The sequence below is a fragment of the Colobus angolensis genome, unplaced genomic scaffold (genome assembly GCF_000951035.1).
Source record: "Colobus angolensis palliatus isolate OR3802 unplaced genomic scaffold, Cang.pa_1.0 Scaffold20, whole genome shotgun sequence".
NCBI classification, from domain to species: Eukaryota; Metazoa; Chordata; class Mammalia; order Primates; family Cercopithecidae; genus Colobus; species Colobus angolensis.
In genome coordinates this window covers 1,709,019-1,728,577 of record NW_012115155.1, presented here as the reverse complement: position 1 = coordinate 1,728,577, position 19,559 = coordinate 1,709,019, and the positions used below count along the sequence as shown (strand labels likewise).

Below are 19,559 nucleotides of genomic sequence, written 5' to 3'. Positions count from 1 at the left end.
CACTGAAAGTTCCTTTCGTTGACTATCTTAAGGTGGCGCCCACTTCGGTAAATGAAAGGAAGAAATATGTATGCCCTTTTATTATTGCGTGACAGATCCCTATAGTTTAGAGGTTGGATGATTTTCTTTTCCTGCTAAAATTCATAAAAGAGACTGGGTCAAGATGAGTAACCAGATTGATATCAGGTCAGCAAAGGTATATTAAATTAAAGAAGTTTTACACAACAATGTATGGAAAATTTTTTCCTATAATAAACATTTAGGCTTTTTAAAAATTCTTTACTTCTTAATGATGAGGTCTCGCTCTGTTGCCCAGGCTGGAGTGCAGTGGCACCATCAGAGCTCACTACATCCTCGAACTCCTGGGCTCAAGTGATCCTCCTGCCTCAGCCTCCTGAGTAGCTGAGACTACGGGTGTACCCAGCTAGGCTGTTGTTAAATGACAAGAATTGTTTTATCCAAATATCAATTTGAAATAGAAGCTCACTGTGGATTCCTCCACCCAAGTAGGAGTAAGAGTAAAGAACAACTGTGCCGCAAGCTCAAGTCACCCTGGTCAGATGCTTTCATAAAATGCTGCTGCTCCTTTCCATCAACTTCAAACTTGAGGCACATAAAATGAGTCCCTCATATAAGTAAGCAGTGTTTCCCTTGACAAGCTGAAACAAGTGAATTTTTTCTTTTCCAGTAGGGAGGGTTTCAAAAAACACTTGTGAATATCAATTTGATCGTCTTCGCCTGACATCTGCATTCTAGCATTCTAACCCAGTTACAGCTGGTTCTCAGTCCCCTCTCCTAGAGGCTCTTTTTTGGCACAATTCAAGACTGGTGGTTGTCTATGTGGGGGCAAAGTCTCACCATCAGTCTTCCTTCTTAGCACTAGCTTAAGAATGCACATTCCCATGTGGCCCAGATGCTTTAAGCTCCAGGGGCAGTAGGAGAATTTGGTTACACTCAAACATCATATTCTGACCTTGGTTGTTCCCACGCTTTCTAAAAGGAGCCATAAGATTCACCAAGTAAGGAAACGCATCCTTCGGTAAATTTCTGAACTTATGACGTAAAAGTTCAAGAAGCTAAAGTGTCCTGGCTTTGGAATGGAGTCGCCAGGAGCCTCTTCTCTGAATGTTGATAATGTGGCCCTGCAGGCTGCAGAGCCTCTATAGCTCTGAGATGAGTACATGGGCCACTTGCTGCAGGAGCCCATGGTGGCCTTATCCACGGCATCATTTTACCAGATCTTCAGCCACCAGATCCACAGCGGATCCTCTCCTGGATTTGTTATCACTTCCCCAGGTGAGTTTCAGTCAGGTTTGTCTAGAGCATGCTAACCAATTGGTTAAAGTCAGCTTGGTGCAAGGAAAATGAGTTGATGGGAGAGCAACTGGTCAAGCGACTGGACCTGCTCCAAGTTTCAGCTAGTTATCTGGTACCAGGAAGATGCTGTTGGGTAAACTACAGAGCATGATGAATTAACATGAACCGTTTTAGAACCATGGGATTGGAAAAATATAAAACTTCTGTATCTAATATAAGCATATCCATATTTACTTATTATAGGAAGATGGAGATTGTATTTTATCTACAATACTCTTTAAGATATTGAATTATTACCAATTTTAACCAGCTATAATGGTTAGGATATCTAGTTATAAAGTACAGTTTCAACCTACAGAAGGGAAAGAGAACTGAAAGCCCTCTGTACCCCACAGATGCTGTGTTCGACCTGGAAATGTTGGACAGAAACTGGAATGCAACTTTCTGTTACTTACAGAGGCTGTCAAAGTACATTTTACCAGATCTTAAGCCACCAGAGTTGTTTGTAGGTAGCTGGCAAGTGCCCACATGGAATTTAATCTCAGTAAGGAAAATTTACAACCATCAAACCCAGCCACTGAAAATGCATCTGATGAATATATACCAGCCCACTTCAGGACCTTGGGGAAAAGGTAGGACCTCATCCTACCCTCAGAGAGGCTCTGCCTGGACTGCAAAAGCAGCCCCAAAGTAAGGGGCAACCGCAAAGTAAGAAAGCAGAATTAGTGGTATTAAACACAAATCCTACAACCTCTGACAATTCTGTCCCGATTGATTCTATGTGAAAGGGAAAATAATACCCTTCTGAATTCACCTTTTGCTGAATTTATGGTCTCCCATCAGCTTTGTGCTTTCTCATCATGTATGGTATTTCTTTTTTAGCTGTAAAAGTAATAGTTAGGCTGGGTGTGGTGGCTCACGCCTGTAATCCCAGAACTTTGGGAGGTCGAGACAGGTGGATCTCTTGAGCTCAGGTGTTCAAGACCAGCCTGGCCAACATGGTGAAATCCTATCTCCACCAAAAAATACAAAAAGTTAGCTAGGTGTGGTGGTGCATGTCTGTGGTCCAAGCTACTCAGGAGGCTGAGGTGGGAGGATTGTTTGAGCCTGGGAGGCAGAGGTTGCAGTGAGCCAAGATCCTGATACTGCACTCTAACCTGGGTGACAGAGTCAAACTCTGTCTCAAAAAAAAAGCTTGGAAAAAAAAGTGGTTGTTGGCCAGGTGCAGTGGCTGGCGCCTGTAATCCCAGCATTCTAGGAGGCCGAGGTGGGTGGATCACCTGAGGTCAGGAATTTGAGACCAGCCTGACCAACATGGTGAAAGCCCGTCTCTACTAAAAACACAAAAATTAGCTGAGTGTGGTTTGCGTGCCTGTAGTCCCAGCTACTCGGGAGGCTGAGGCAAGAGAATTACTTGAGTCCAAGAGACAGAGGTTGAGTGAGCCGAAATTGCACCACTGCACTCCAGCCTGGGTGAGAAGCGTGAAACTCCAGCTCAAAAAAAACAAGGGGGGGTGGTTGTTATACTAATTTAACAGTGTAAGTGCTACTGGAATTTCATACATTGCTGGTGGGAATGTAAATGGTACAGCCACTTTGTGAAACAGTCTGGCAGTCATTCAAAATATGAAACATATGACCTAACTATTCCACCTCTAGGTATTTACCAAGAGAAATGAAAATATGTATCCTCATAAAAACGGATACACAAATGTTCATAGCACCATTATTCATAATTGCCCCAAAGTAGAAGCAACCCATATATCTATCAACTGATGAATAGATAAATAAAATGTGTTATATCCATTACATGAAATGTTATTCAGCAATGAAAAAGAATGAAGTAGTGATTTGAGTTGCATAAACTACAAGTTGATGGCCTTTGAAAACATGATTGCTAAGTGAAAGAAATCAGTCACACTAGACCACATGTTGTATGGTTCCATTTATATAAAATGCCCAGAACAGGCAAATTTATAGAGATGGAAAGTAAATTCGGGTTTGGCTGAGGCTGGAAAGTTTGAGGGTGGGATATGGGTAGTTGGTATGGGTTTTTTGGGGGGGGGTTATAAAAATGTTCTAAACTTGCATGTGGTGATAGTTGCATATACTAAAAAAGAGTGAATTGTACATTTTAAATTAGCAAATTTTATAATATGTGAATTATACCTGAATAAGACTTTTTTTGGAAAGTATAAGTGTGTCTTTGTTCATGCTGTGAAATCAGAAAGAGAAATACCCAGTTCTAGCTAGCTCTAGTCTTCACATGGGAGAATGGAAAGACTCAGCTCCAGCCCACTAGCCATTCTGTCTCACCTAAGCGGGTGGGGGACAACTAAGAAGTACTTGTGAAGTTCACAGTCCAGAGGCACAGGCTCACTAAAAGACTGAGCCTTAATCATAGGACTGTAGAATATCCTCCTGCTGTGACTTTACCAACACATTACAAAAGTCTGTTTACAGCGGTTCCTTTTGCCCAGTACATGATGCCTGGCTATCAAGGAAAAATTACAAGACATACGAAAAGGCAAAAAACAGTTTGAAGAGACAAAGGAAGCATCAGAACCAGACATGGTAGAAATGCTAAAATTATCAGACAGGGAATTTAAAACAACCATAATTAATATGCTGAGGGCTCTATGGTTAAGTAGACAGCATGCAAGAACGAATGGGAAGTGTACGCAGAGAGATGGAAATCCTAAAGAAGAACAAAAAAGAAATTCTAGTGGTCAAAAACATAATAACAGAAATGAAGAATGCCTTTGATAGACTTATTAGCAGATCGGACACAGCTAAGGAAAGAATCTGTGAGTCTGAGGATATATCAATAGAGACTTCTAAAACAGAAAAATAAAGAGGAAAAAAGACCGAAAAACAAAAACAAAAACAGGATATCCAAAACGATGGGACAACTACAAAAGGTATAATATACAGGTAATGGGAATGCCAGATGGAGAAGAAAGGAATAGAAGAAATATTTAAAATAATGACTAATAATTTCCATAAATGAATGTCAGACATCAAACTACGGAGGATAAATGCAAAAGAAAAGGAAAAAAAAAGGCAAAGAATCCTGCACTTAGGCATATTGTCTTCAAACTACAGAGAACCAGAGACAGAAAAAAATACTGGAAGAAGTCAGAAGGAAAAAAACCTTCCCTACAGAGAAACAAAGATAAGAACTATATCTGACTTATCCTCAGAAACCATGGAAGCAAGAAGAGAGTGGAGTGAAATATTTAAAGTGTTGAGAGAAAAAAACCCCGGACTCAGAATTCTGTGCCCTGTGAAATTATCCTTCAAAAGTGAAGGGGAAATAAAAACTTTCTCAGACAAAAATGTCAAAGGGAATTTGTTGCCAGTGGACCTGCCTTGAAAGAAATGTTAAAAGAAGTTCTTTAGAGAAAATTAATATAATACGGGTCAAAACTTGGACTTACGTAAAGAAAGAAACAACAATAATTGCAGCACTATTCACAATAACAAATACATGGAATCAACCCAAATGCCCATCAATGATAGGCTGCATAAAGACAATGTGGTACATATACACCATGGAATACTATGCAGCCATAAAAAGGAATGAAATAATGTCCTTTGCAGAAACACAGATGGATCTGGAAGCCATTATCCTCAGCAAACTAATACAGGAATACAAAATCAAACACCACATGTTCTCACGTATAAGTGGGAACTGAACAATGAGAACACATGGACACAGGGAGGGGAACAACACACACTGGGGCCTATCAGGAGATGGGGGGCAAGGGGAGGGAGAGCATTAGGAAAAATAGCTAATGCATGCTGGGCTTAATACCTAGGTGGTGGGTTGATAGTACAGCAAACCACCATGGCACACGTTTACCTATGTAACAAACCTGTACATCCTGCACATGTATCCCAGAACTTAAACATAAAAATAAAGGAAGAGCATTGAAGAAGGAATAAATGAAGGCAAAATTAAAACTTTTTAAAAAATTTTTAATTGATCTAATGGCTAACAATTTGTTCAGGATAATAGCAATAATGATTTCAATTGTGTGTTCTTATGTATATATCTTATATGTACAAATATTCATATATGTGTATATATAATGCTTATGTATGCTTATATATGTAAGTGAAATGAGTGACAGCAATTATACATGAAAGGAGAAGGAGAAATTAGGATTATTTTGCCATTTTAAGGTACTCAAACTATCTGTGAAGCAGTACAGTGTTATTTCAAAGTGGCTTGGATTAGTTGTAAATACATATTGCAAACTCTAGGGCAACCACTAAAAAAAGTAAACAAAGAAATACAACTGATGTGCTAAAAGAAAAGAGAAAAAATTGAATCATATAAATACATGGTTAAAACCACAGGAAGATGAATAGTGGAAGACAAAAAGAACCAAAGTACAAGGGCAACAAATACAAAACTAACAAATATGGTAGATATTAATAGAACTGTATAATAATCACTGTGAACATCAGTAGTCTAACTGTAGCAGTTAAAAGAAATCATCAGAGTAGATCACTATAGACACTTTGGAAGATAGTTTGGTAGTTTCTTTTAAAACTAAACATACTTTTACCATACAATCCAATAATCATGTTCTTTGGTATCTACCCAAAGGAACTGAAAACTTACATCAACACAAAAACCTGCACATGGACATTTAATGCAGTTTTATTCATAATTACCAAAACTTAGAAGCTGTCAAGATGCCATTCAGTAGGTGGATGAATAAATAAACTGTAGTACATCTAGACTATGGAATATTACACAGCACTGAAAAGAAATCAGCTACCAAGCCCTAAAAAGATATGGAGGAACCTTAAATGCATATTTTAAGTGAAAGCATTCAATCAGAAAAAGACTAAATACTATCTGATTCCAACTATATGACATTCTGAAAAACTATGGTGACAGTTAAAAAAAAAAAAGTGGTTGCCAGGGTTTGTGGGGGTTGAGAGAGGAATGAATAGGAGAAGCATGGGATTTTTAGAGCAGTGAAAATACTCTGTATGATACTACAATGGTAGACACATGCCACACATTTGTCCAGACCCATAGGCTATACAGCACCAAGAGTGAACCCTAAACTATGGACTTTGGGTGATAATGATCTTTCAATGTAGGTTCATTGATTGTAACAAATATGGCACTTGGGTAGGGGTTGTTGATAAGGAGAAGCCCTGCATGCATGGGGCAGGTAGATACGAGAAATCTCTGTACATTCCTTTCCATTTTGCTTTGAATGAAACTGCTATAAGAATATAAAGTCTTCAAAAAAACTCCAGGCCCTATTATGGTAAGATAAATAGTCATAAAAATGGTTAAGATGGTAAATTTTATGCTACATATATTTTGATACAATACAATAAAAATAAAATCTAAAACTTAGAAGGAAAAAAACACCACCCTGCAAGCACAGTCAGAGGCCCCATCGCTGAAAGACACCATGACAAGTAGATGGTGAAGCCAAAAGAGGCACTGACCCAGGAGTTGCCTCTGAGCGGGGTGTGCAGGATGGAAAGACCAGTGAGGTAGGGCTCAGCAGCCGCCAGGTAGCTGGGACACGTGCCGAGAGGCAGCACTCAGAAGTGCACATTTCTAGGCCCATAATCCGATGACAAGCTGCCCCTGCAGACAGGAATGGAGCCACGTTGAGGGTGCTCATGTCGGTAAGGGCTAGGGGGTGCTCATGCTAAGGCAGAGAAGGAGGAAGGCTGGACCGCAGTTGGCACAGAGTGGGATGGCTCGATGGGTCTCACAGCAAACAAAGTGCTGTGATACCAACAAAAATGAGAGTGGCAAGCTTGGAGACCACAGGCGAGATTGGCATTTAAGGTGATAGCTTCTCATGCATCAGAGGCAGTGGCTAGCAGCAAGTCCACCCTTGCAGGGAGGAGTATTTTATCATTGGCAATATTAAGAATTGTCAGTGCATGGTAATATGCAAAAGCTGACTCACTTTTAGTAGACTTGATTGTTTTAAAATTTTCTACAGATGATGATTCCTGGAACACCTCCTCTTCTTTTCTACTCCACACCCTCCTTTGGCTGGCTCATTTCTAGTCAGATTTCCAAACTCAGCTCAGACATGTTCTCCTCCTGGAAGTGTTGCCTGAGCTCCTCATCCTACCTGCCCTCAACTCACCTCAATGAAGCCGGGTCATCCCTTCTCAGTATACACTCAATTAGGCATGGAAACTGTCTATTTAGTCATGGTACCAGGTCTTGATCATCTCTGCATCCTCAGAACCTAACACTGTGCCTGGCGCATGGCAGGCATTCAATAAAGGTTTGTTAACTGACTGACTGAATGAATACTGCATAAAGAACCCATCCAAATGATACCTTCAACCCCACGATAGCCTAGGATTAATAGAAAACACTTTAGCTGAAAGCCTTTTCCAGTAGTCACCCCCTGTCCTGTTACCACGCATTTTGGACTGAATGTAGGACAGCACAGTTTGAGTAGTTAAAAGTTGATTACAAGCCATTACATTAAGGGCATGAAGTCTTGGAAGGCTATGCCTGCTGCCTATGTTTGGAAGAAAAGAGTAGCGTGCTTATCTTTTGAAAGATTTTTTTTTTTTAATATCACATCATTATATACAATAACTCAGTGAAATAAACCGTGTAGCTGAAATCTTCATTCTGGTTACAAATGAAGGGTATTATATACAAAGTAGCTTGGGAACAGCTTCTAGGGAGGTTGGTAGATTTTTGTTTTAAGAACCCAAGGCTGATGTTTGCGTTATTAGGCATATTATTTTCACCAGTTTTAGAAATCATTGTTCTGAACTCATAAGTCTGGCTTGTGATCCAAACAAAAAGTAATTTATGGAGGGGAAAAAAGAAGAAAAAAAAGAATTAGTGAACTACTGAACTACAGAGTTAGTTGTTTCCTGCCACTTCCACTTTGATAAAAATTGCTATATTTGCCCACTCAAAGGAAATATCTGTTCTCAAAATTCAAAGAGTGAGGGGACCCTGCAAGGAAGGATTCACCTATTTAAACTCTTGGGGTCCCTGTACAGACCTACTGAGGAGGAGTGAGCGAACATAGGAAGGGTTGGTGAGAGGGAAGGAGGAAGTACTGTGGTGGAGTTCTTGCAGACTTTTTTGGGGAAAATAAATAGAGAATGGAAGAGCATGGGGCTAAGAATGTAAAAGTCACCAAAAATGCAGAAGTCTGATAATTCTCATTGTTAGCAACAATGTTGGAGAAACAGAAATCCTCACACACTGTTGGGATTACAGGTGTGAGCCACCAAGCCCAGCCTATGCCATTTGATGTAAAGGACTAGAGCATCCACGGACCCTGTGGGGGGTCCTGGAACCAATCAATCCTCTATGGACATTGAAGGGCAACTATATATCAATATCTAACAGCTCAATATCCATCTAGGGACAGACAGCACTATGCCTGGTAGTAGACATTTAGTATTTACTGAAAGAACAAGACATTCCTTAAGTTATATTGGAATCATTCATCATTTTCCCAAAAAAAGGAGAGAATCTGAGCCTTGGCTTCTGTAGTGAAATTCTGTTGTCTTTGCCTTCATCTCAAAAATAGATTGGTTAATGGATGGGTATATGATCCAGGTTGGTCCGATAAGCCTCAGTCCTGGGGTTTTGCTTGAATATCACCAACCTCTCCACCCTCTCCAATCACCCCATCCCCAGGCTAATGTCTGGAGCTCCTGGAGGCTATCTTGCCCCCATGAAGGGGACCTGTTGAGAATGAAGTGCAAGACAGTGGAACTAAGATATGGGGAGAGTCAGGCTCCTGCAACTGGATTTAAATCCCTAGACCCAGAGGCACCTGAAGATCCACCTGGCCTGCACCTTTCTGTTAATTGACCCAATAAATTCCCCTTCTTGCTTATGATCTTTTGACTCATGTTTGGTTTTTGTTTTTGCTTTTTTTTCTTGTTTTGTTTTTTTGGCCTTTTACAATGACAAGTCCAGTCTATTTCAGGTGGAAGGATGAACTTCCATTAGGAAAAACAAAAGTCTAAGGTTTTGTATGAGTATCTCTTAGTTTTTCACATCCTATACATTTTGTTGACATTTTGGTAACTCACCTTTCACCCAGTAGAACATTTGACAGATTTATAAATGAAGGAAAGTCCAGTGAGTTCATTACTGGATAGGCATGAATAGGAACAAGCAAAGTGTCATCTCCCTAAAATTAATCAGAAAAAGTCAAGTTTAACATTTTGAAGACTACGACTTTTAGACAAACTTGTAGATGCTTTATTTCTTATCTTGTTTTCTATCATTAAAAAATATCTCCTTAAGAAACTTCGGCACTTAACTACAACATTAGAAATACTGAGTTTTCTTAGCCAAAAACAAAGCATAGAAAATTTTAAGTACTCTTTATTGAAATGATGTTCACTATTATCCAAGGACGCTAAAGATAACGACGCCTCAGAGAGATATGAAGACAGTAATCTATCTGCTTCTATTTCAGAAAATTATGAAGAAACACAATCTTTAGTGGCCCAAGAAAAAGAGAACCAGCACAGAGTCATCTGATCCAGACAGCACAGAATAGAAAACAATGCATCGGCAAGAGGGCAGAGAAACCTGCTTCCTGTCTCGTAGGACGTTAACCTTCAGAAGGACTGTTAGGCTCTCCAGGTATAGTTTCTTTCTTTGCAAAATGGAGATAATCACATCTTTTCTTACAGGCATTTTTAAGAATTAAAGCAGATGATGGCATTAAAAAGTCAAAGGTACTGCATAAAAGTGAGGTATTATTATTAGCATTATTTGGTAGTAACAGGAAATGTGTCCTGGCATTTTATACAACGCCTGTTCTAGGGATTCTTCTTCTGCTCAGCGCAGAATATTCCACCATCTGAAAGCAATATTCTGGTTTTGTTTTTATTTTTTATTTTATTTTATTTTATTTTATTTTATTTTGAGTGCTGGAGTGCAGTGGTGCAACCTCAGCTCACCGCAACTTCCACCTCCTGGGTTCAAGTGATTCTCCTGCCTCAGCCTCCAGAGTAGCTGGGACTACAGGTGTGCACCACCAGGCCTGGCTAATTTTTTGTACTTTTAGTAGAGATGGGGTTTCACCATGTTGGCCAGGCTGGTCTTGAACTTCTGACCTCAGGTGATCCACCTGCCTCAGCCTCCCAAAGTGCAGGGATTACAGGCATGAGCCACTGTGCCCGGACATTTTTATTTTTTTTAATTGAAACTCCAAAAAAATAAAAATGGTCTACCACATTCTTAAGGAAATGCGCTTCTTGATCTAAAATACTACTGTGGGTATGTTGGGTCTAAGGTTCGTTCCCTCCCCCTGTGGAAATGCATCTCTATTATGATGATGTGAGTCAGAGACAACACTATCAATTTACAAAAGTTAACTCTGCAAATTTTTATAACTTTTTTGGAAAGAAAAAGTGAAATGCTTTCAAGGCAAGTCACCTTATTGTACAGATTGTGAGAAATAAAAGCATTGCTTAAAAAGAACAATAGTAGAAACTCATTTGTTACTACTGTATACTCTTCTGTTTTGGTTTTGAAACATCAATAATTTAGTTAACCTAAGGACTTCTCAAGCTGAAGACTGGGTCTGGACCATAGAGCAAAGGGAGGGGCAGAGGGGACAGTGTTAAGAGAAGGAATGACAGCAGCTCTGGCTGGAGGCCAAAGGATGAATTAGGTGACCTAGGAAAGGCTCAGAAGAACTCAAACAGCTCCCACCTCCCGGAACCACCCCCATCCCTGCACCAGGACTGCCTCTGTGGGCAATCCCAGGCATAGGCCAGTGGCTGGTGTTTATAATCATAACTTGGATGGTTGTTAGTTTTTCAACCTAGTATTTACGGGAGTATGTTAAAGTTATTTGAAAAGGCTTCCGCAACTGCCAGCACCACAAGATAGATGAAGCTTTAGGCACAGGGCAGTGGGAAGCCTGCAGCGAACAGCATCTCCTGACTCTGTCCAGGTCCTCTGCAGCCTGACACTTTCCCATCTTGGGCCATGTCACTGGGCAACAAGCCTTGCACACCAGTCACACTGGTGACCCGGGGAACACCCGGTACTGGGCCAAGAAAGCTCTCAGTGGTCATTCCACCTCTCTTCCTGCCACCCTTGAGAATGTAAGTTTTAACCCACCATCAAAAAAAAGAGCAATGTTAAGAGACCCACCTTACAGTGAATGCGGATGCAGTCATAATAGTATCGCCACTCATCTGGAGAAAATGTAACGGTGACCGTGAGGGACAAGCCAGGGACCAGGTGGCGTTCCTGGAAGACAGGTGGGCTCTTGTCGGGACAAGCCCCGGACTGCACAGACAGCAGCACCAGGGGTGACAACACGCCACATATCCACCCTCCACAGGCCTGAGACGCAGACAACCACACCGTGGGAGAACAGGGAAACCAATGACACTTACCTTTCTTACATAATTGATCTCAAAGTATTTGGTTTGCGGGGGTAAAATATGAACACTTGTGTCTTTGTTGGAAACATTGACCAGATGCTGCGAGAGAAAAAGAAGTATTCAGAGGAAATACACGGCTTTATTTATTTGCATGTTCATCTCATTTATGTAGACTTCATCTGTTCCTGAAAGAATATGAGGAGATATCCTGTATTTTTTAACTTTTTAAAAGATTTGAAATACGTCATACACCATTCGAAGAATAATAAACACAACACACACCATTTCAAGAATTATAGAACATTCCCCTTGTCCCCACTTTCCCCCTTAGGAACAATACCAAAGCCTGCAGTACCTCCTCCCCCAACCCCAGCGCGAGACTTGGCATCCTTTAGAGCCCCCTCCCCACAGTCCTGAACATAACTGCAAGTGCTTTTTGTTGAACTCAATTTAGTCCTGTGATTCAATGGAGCTAAGAAGGCAGGCACCAACTCCTACAGGTTCTCTAATTACATGCCACTGGTTTAGGGGCCAGAGGACACTGAAACTATCAGAAAGTCAGGAAAAGGAACATGGCTTTGACAGCCTCCAATCCACGCCTGGGCAGATGAAAAGGAAGTCGAGGGCGGGAATTCTCTGAAAGTGACAGGAGAGGCAGGATCGTCTGGTGGATACGTCAGCTGGGTCTCTGAGGAGAGAGGTGTTTTTCCTTCCTTTGTTTGAAAGGGACGCAAGAACTTTGAAATCTGGGGATCTGGGCTTTGCCTGGGCCAGGGGAAGGTTAAGAGACCTTTGGTTTCTGAAGTCTAGGCCAGAGGCTGGGCCTGTCCCAGGGGCTTGGAAGGCCCATTGCTTGAGGCCTGACATTCTTCAGTGCTCTAAGTAAGACTTTAGACATTCTCTCCTGACGAGGGTACACTGTGTGTGCCTGTGGTTTTTTTGTTGTTGCTTTTTTATTTTTTTATTTTTGAGATAAGGTCTTTCTGTTGCTCGGGTTACAGTGTAGTGGCACAGTGATAGCTCACTGAAGCCTTGGACTCCTGGGTTCAAGCAAACCTCCTGCCTTTGCTCCTGAGGAGCTGGGATTATAGGCATGCGCCATCATGCCCAGCTAATTTTTATTTTTTGTAGAGATGGGGTCTCACCATGTTATCCAGGCTGGTCTTGAACTCCTGGGCTCAAGGATCTTCTCACGCTGGCCTCTGAAAGTGCTGGGATTACAGGTATAAGCCACTGTGTCTGGTCATGCACGTGTTTAAAACGTTCTTATGTGTTACATGCGAACATTCTTAAAGCACTACAATTTTTGTGACCCTGTTTTGGTGTATCTTCCTTTTCTTACAAAACTTGTTAAAAGCCCAAACACAAAGTTTCCCAGGCCTCTCTTGGCCTCCAAGGGGTCCTGCACATGGGCAGTCTTGGTGAAGGGATGAGTTCCCAGGGGCCAGACTCATGAGAGCAGCTCTTGTGAGAGAGGCTGGGAGGAGAGGTGTGCTGAGTCCATCACACTCAGAGTCCTGGGGTGACAGGACCCGCCTGAGGATGGAGAGGGGCCACTCAGCTCCAGGCCTGGAACCTTAACAAAGAGCTCTGTCTCCATGCTTCTCACTGGGGGAGGGCTGTGAAGTTCTCAAGCTGGAGTCCAGGAAGAACTGGAAGCAGCAGTGGTTCTGTCATCTGTTATTACTTAAAAATAATTCAGTAAGAACACTGCAACAAACAAGGGTGTATACACTGGTTTTAATATGCACCCTGGGAGTGGTTAAGCTCAGAGGAAATGAGCAATCTGCACTCTAGGAGGGCTTTTTTTTTTTTTTTTTTGAGGCGGAGTCTTGCTCTGTTGCGCAGGCTGCAGTGCAGTGGCGCGATCTCGGCTCGCTGCAGTCTCTGCCTCCCGGGTTCAAGTGATTTTCCTGCCTCAGCCTCCTGAGTAGCTGGGATTACAGGTGTGCACCACCAGGCCCGGCTAATTTTCGTATTTTTAGTAGAGACAGACGGGGTTTCACCATGTTGGTCAGGCTGGTCTCGAACTCCTGACCTCATGATCCACCTGCCTCAGACTCTCAAAGTGCTGGGATTACAGGTATGAGCCACCGCGACCGGCCTCTAGGAGTGCTTTGTGAGCACCGAAGGATCCTAACCCAGCATCTACACTCCAGAGGCAGCCCCCAGAGTGTTTCAATTATGCCACCTAAGTTCATTCTGGAGAGTCTTCTATATTAGCAGAAAGGATACTCAGAATCTATGGATTAACTAGAAATATTATCCAGGCATTTCCACTCTCAAACAAAAGGGGTATGAGAATCTGGTGAGCGCAAAAGACCAATATCCTTTAGAATGACATTCAAGGGCCCCGGCCTCCCTCCCAGGCCCCATGCTCTGTACTTTACTAAAGTATTCGGTCAGCCAGTTGTCACATCTGCTGCCATCAAAGCCTCCCCACCAGGAGCTATAGCTGGGACTTTGTGAGATTACAAACACAATGATCTTTCTGCCTGCTTGCTAGTAAGTGTTCATATGTGTTGCAGAGTATCTTCTCAGACCTGTTCGCTGCAGCAGACCACCGGTAGCAAGGCTGCTGAGGAGTGGACCTATGACTCCCACATGCTGTCAGGGTCAGACTCTCAATATCTGCCTGACAATTAGCAATAAGCTCACTGGCTTAGGTCAGTTTCCAACAAGCAACAATATGGGCAGAAGACCAGAACAGAGATCTGTCCTCCAAGCTGCTGGGTTGGCTCCATTTTTCCAGTATTCCTGAATGGTCCCAAGGAAGACAGGAACCTAAACTCCCAAGACTGGAGATCCAGCCAGCACCTATGGACAAATAAAGAGACCTTACCTTTCCTCCAACCTGAGTGTGTCAGAGCAAATCCAAATCTAACCACTACCCATTTGAACATGAAGGGGGCATGCTAGAATTCATGACATAATATCTATATTGTCAAGTGGGTAAAAAATCTGCAATAGGAGGGTCAGGCATAGTGGCTCACACCTGTAATCCCAGCACTCTGGGAGGTCAAGGCAAGTGGATCACCTGAGGTCAGGAGTTTTGAGACCAGTCTGGCCAACATGGTGAAACCCCATAATACAAAAATTAGCTGGGCGTGGTGGTGGGAGCCTGTAATCCCAGCTACTAGGGAGGCTGAGGCAGGAAAATCGCTTGAACCCAGGAGGTGGAGGTTTCAGTGAACCGAGATCACGCCATTGCATTCCAGGCTGGACAACAAGAGCGAAACTCTGTCTCAAAAAAAAAAAAAAAAAAACAGAAAAAGAAAAAAATTAGCAATAAGAAAATACTAGATGATTTTCTTAAAGAATAACATAGATTCAATTTGTGATAGTAAAAGATACATTATTTGACTATAGTTTCCCATGTCCACCGTTAAAAGATTCTTGATCTGGAATTGTTCATTTGGATCAACAGAGAAATAAGAAACAACAAACTCAAACAAAAATATAGATATTTAGTTAATAAGAGCTCAGAAACAGGAAGAAAATGTTCAGCTTCTGTTTGAGATCTGAAGTGAAACGGAGACTAGTGGAGAATGAAGGCCTGGGTAGCTGGGTGCAGTGGCTCATGCCTGTAATCCCAGCTACTCAGGAGGCGAAGGTGGGAGGATCACTTGAGCCCAGGAGTTTGAGGCTGCAGTGAGCTGTGATCCACATGGCAGATGGCAGAGAAGGCAGTCAGCAGACACAGTGATGGTGCGGGCAGGGATATTTCCACCAAATAATGCCTAAGACAATTCCAGGGGACATTGTGCCAATGAGCTTTTTCAATGAACTTAAAACAACAACAAAACATGACAAATTATAGCAAAAAATGAACAGCTTATTCTCTACGCTTTAGTAAACAAAGTCAACATCCAAAAGGCTGACTTCCAAAACAGGAAGATTTTATTAATTTTGCATTTCTCAATTTTTGGTTGCAAGTACTCATTGTACTCATTGCTTCCCATAATCATCCATGTTCTTTGTCCTATTAAAGATTTGTCTGAGCCCAGGAAGACTGCAGAGGCCATTTTGTGCAACGTCCTTATTTCATGAAGACGCAGTGACCTGCAACTGTCCATGCCACAGGGTGAGTGGAAGACCTGGGCCTAGAACCCGGTCTCCAGCTCTGGGCTAGGGCTCTTTCCACTACATCCTATTGTCTGATGGCTCAGCGCATCTCAGTGCCCAGCCTGCATTTCCTATCTTTCTTTTTATACTTTATCAGCAGATCAGCTTTATTTTTAGATCATTATAAATAATATCCCTTCAGAGATAAAATGCCAGTCCTGCCTTTCCATTTATAACTAAAGCTGGGGAAAATAATTATCATTCAAAGGAAAAACAAACCTTGGGAAAACGAATCAAGTGCTTAGAGAGTGCACGTTAAATTAATACGAATAGTTTATTTGAAAACATAACAAAACACAAGCAACCCAACGTTACCCTTAGGCAAGATAAAATTGCCTAAAATCCTACCCTGTGTTTCAGTTTTGGGTCAGTAGACCTCCCAGTCCCTCTGGGATCTCTGTTCCCCTGGGAGCTGACCTTCTGCTGGCCTGAGGATCCCCGTTTCCTTGGTGCTGCCTCCGCAGGGCACCATGTTTACTCCAAAGTGAAATTCAGCCCCTTCTAGAGTTTTTCAGAACCGCTTCCCACTCCACAAAAACCCCACAAAAACCATCAACCACACATCAAGTGTGGTTTAACAGCTGTTACTCAGGAATTTCCTCAAGAGGGCTCCCAGCTCTCTTCACCCCCAATCCCATGCTGCTTCAGGCTCCCTTCTGCGTCTCCTCAGAAGAGTCTATTCTCCCCCTTCTAGAGGGAACGGCAGAACCTGCCCTCCAGTGAAGTCTTGGCTTGGAGTGGGTCAGGGCTAACCTTCAAACACAACACTTCAGCCTGCAAGTTGTAAGCTCAGTGGCACAGCTTCTCAAAGAGGGTTCATACTTAACATGAGGGATCTGGGGACAAAATTCAAGCAGCCTTGTAAGTTCTTTAAAGTGTTTTATTTTAAAATGCATCTTCGTCATGCATTTGCTCTAAAATTTTGCTCTCTATTGCATTTCTCCAAAATGTAAGAGTGAAATTGATGCTCTAGAAAGATGTGCTATGTTTATACTGTGGCTTCAATTCTCCCATCCCCACACTCTGAGCAGCCACTGGGATTCATGGCCCTGATTTTGAGAAGCAAGATCTTGGGGGTGTCTAAGGCTGTAATAGAACAGGTCTCTAATGTAAAGTAATATAAAAACAAATATTATTATTTGACAAAGCCAGAAGAAACTGTTCATTTATTTAAGATAAGACTTTTTAGGCTAACAAGTTTGTTTCGGGCTGGCAACAGCAACACTGGTTGTCTTGAAAGAAAAGTGATGGATTATTTACTTAATAATTTCCAGGACCAAATCACTCCACAAAGGTAAAAACAAATTTAAGGGGTCTTGGCTTTGAGAAAACCAGGGACCATTATTTCAAATTTTAAAGTAAATTGAAACACTGATCTCAATATGAATGCGAGCAAAATGTTTCAGATCCTTCAGCCAGAGCTGGATTGATCTGAAATGTTAATGAACAATTTATTTGTGGTTTTAAATACACATTCAGCCATTCCATTCTTGGGCAATTTGCATAGTTTGCTGTAGCAAAACCAAGATAAAAGCAGTTGTTGGATTTTCCACCTTGTTTGGCAAGAATTTCAAGGCAATTGCCTTAAGCTCCCGCTTCAATTTGCCAGTGGAAACTGGGGGCTGGCTCTTCCAAGATTTCCGAGAATGTCATTAAGATGAAATCACTTGGCTTTTATCTATTTCTGTTTGATGTAATGTCTGATAGAAGCAATATGACCACCTAGACTTTACACTGTGTTTCCTTGGAATTAGTGAGCCTCTGCCACTCTTCTAATAACCTCACAACTCTTATAATCAAGTGAGTTCCACATCCTTCACTCACAAGTGCTTGTTGGGAGCCTTCACTCAGGCACTGCACGAGGTGCCAGGGAAGCAGCAATATGAAAGACAGACATGGCCTCCATTCTGCAGCAGAATGAAGCCGAGCTGAGGCTTCATGCCTTTTTCAATAACTAAACCATACTCCCTTGCTCCCCACGAATTCTAAGTGGGGAGGAAATCATCCACAAAGGAAGGAAGTCAAAATTGATTCTTGGGAGGACAAAGGAATCTTAGACATTGTGATGGCTGCCATCTTCCAAAGCTCAATCCTACCTGACAAAATCTTATTCCTTAGTATTTAGTTTCTCTCCTTCATGTTTCCCTAGGGGATGCTAATGAAAGAAAAGAACCACATCATCCTCTAAAATTCCATTAAGTTGATCTTCCTCAAATGCATCATAACCCTGCCCAAAAATACTTCCTTAACTTCCTGCTGCTTTCTGAATCACATGCACACTCCTTACGTTGATATTCTTGTCCCAACCCACATGTCCCACCTTCTCCATTACCCACTCCAAAGCCCTACCATCCAGGCAAACCAGCCTCCAAATAGGCCATTTGTTGGCTCAACTCGAGCCCCTGCATGTCTTCCTCTGGGCCCCGAATGCCTTCTTCCCACTTCCTACTTAGCTTTTGGGCTATCCTTAATGGCCTCTCCTCCACATGCCTCTAACACCCTCCTACAGAGGTGAAACATTTCTCTACAGAACATTTTCTTCTGACTTCCTCATGCCACCTTGCTTGCCTAGTCTCATGTCTGAGTTATTTGGTGGTTTTGAAACACTTTCTGCTACTTGGAAAACTCCTTGATTTTATTCACCTTAGCATTTCCCATAATGCTTCAACACTTTGTTTGGCATGTAATGGGGACTCTCACCAACTGTGTGTGGAATTAAACAGAAGAAAACCCTTAACTCTATTAGAAACAAGGTAACATCAACCAGACAGTACAACTTCGTTAGAGATAACAAAGTAATATGCAAAAAAAGAGACCAATTAAAGAAGTAAAGTGTACAATAATATGATGAAAATTATGAGGAGGCTAAAATAATTTTAAGTTTAGTAACACTATTGGAATCACTAACATTATAGTAAGCAAAAAAAAAAAGAGGCCGGTTTTAAAAAGCTGTGCTGTGACCCAAAAGTGTTATGTTGTTAATTTTTTTGATATAGCAACTTTTTAACTTACCAGTTCATTATTCACTCTAACAGTTGCCATCATTTAAAAAATGTCAATATCTCCTGAAACTACAGGACTCTTAGCAAGCTAATTATGCCTATGTAATTCTGAGGGGAGTCTATTTGAGGGAAGGTGAGCCATCATCTTCCGAACCCACACAGGTGGAACATATCCTAAGGCTAGTGACAAAAGTTATAAAACATTTATCATAAAAAAGAATTGCGACTTAATATTCTTAAGGTTGCAACATTCCCCAAATTGATCTACAGATTCAATGCAATTCCCATCAAAATCCCAAAAGGATTCTTGCAGAAATTGAAAAGCTGATCCTAAAATTCATTTGGAATTACAAGGAACCCAAAATAACCAGCGTGGTCTTGAAAAAGAAAAAAACTGGAGGACTCGCACTTCCTGACTTCAGAATTTACCATAAGCTACGGTAAGGAAGTGTGGTACTTCCGTAGGTGCAGGCGTATAGATCAGTGGAGTATAACTGAGGGTTCAGAAATAAACCCTTACATTTACAGTAAATTGATTTTCAGCAAGAGAGCCAAGACCATTCAATAGGGGAAAGAATAGTCCTTTCAACAAATAATGGTAGAACATGCAAAAGATTGAAGTTGAACCCTTACCTCACACAATACATAAAAATTAACTCAAAATAAACCATGGGTCTAAATACGAAAGCTAAAACTATAAAACTCTTAGAA

General features: G+C 41.6%; 1 protein-coding gene across 1 annotated transcript in view; it reads right to left on the bottom strand.

Annotated features, from left to right (window-relative positions):
• The window catches only part of CFAP221 (cilia and flagella associated protein 221), a 120,095-nt gene that overhangs the window by 93,677 nt on the left and 6,859 nt on the right, over positions 1-19,559 (bottom strand). Inside the window, exons 4-6 of the mRNA XM_011941714.1 lie at positions 11,734-11,820; positions 11,486-11,584; positions 9,400-9,500 (exon numbers count right to left, since the gene is read on the bottom strand). Coding sequence (XP_011797104.1) covers positions 9,400-9,500; positions 11,486-11,584; positions 11,734-11,820 — 287 coding nt within the window. The remainder of the gene's footprint in view (positions 1-9,399; positions 9,501-11,485; positions 11,585-11,733; positions 11,821-19,559) is intronic.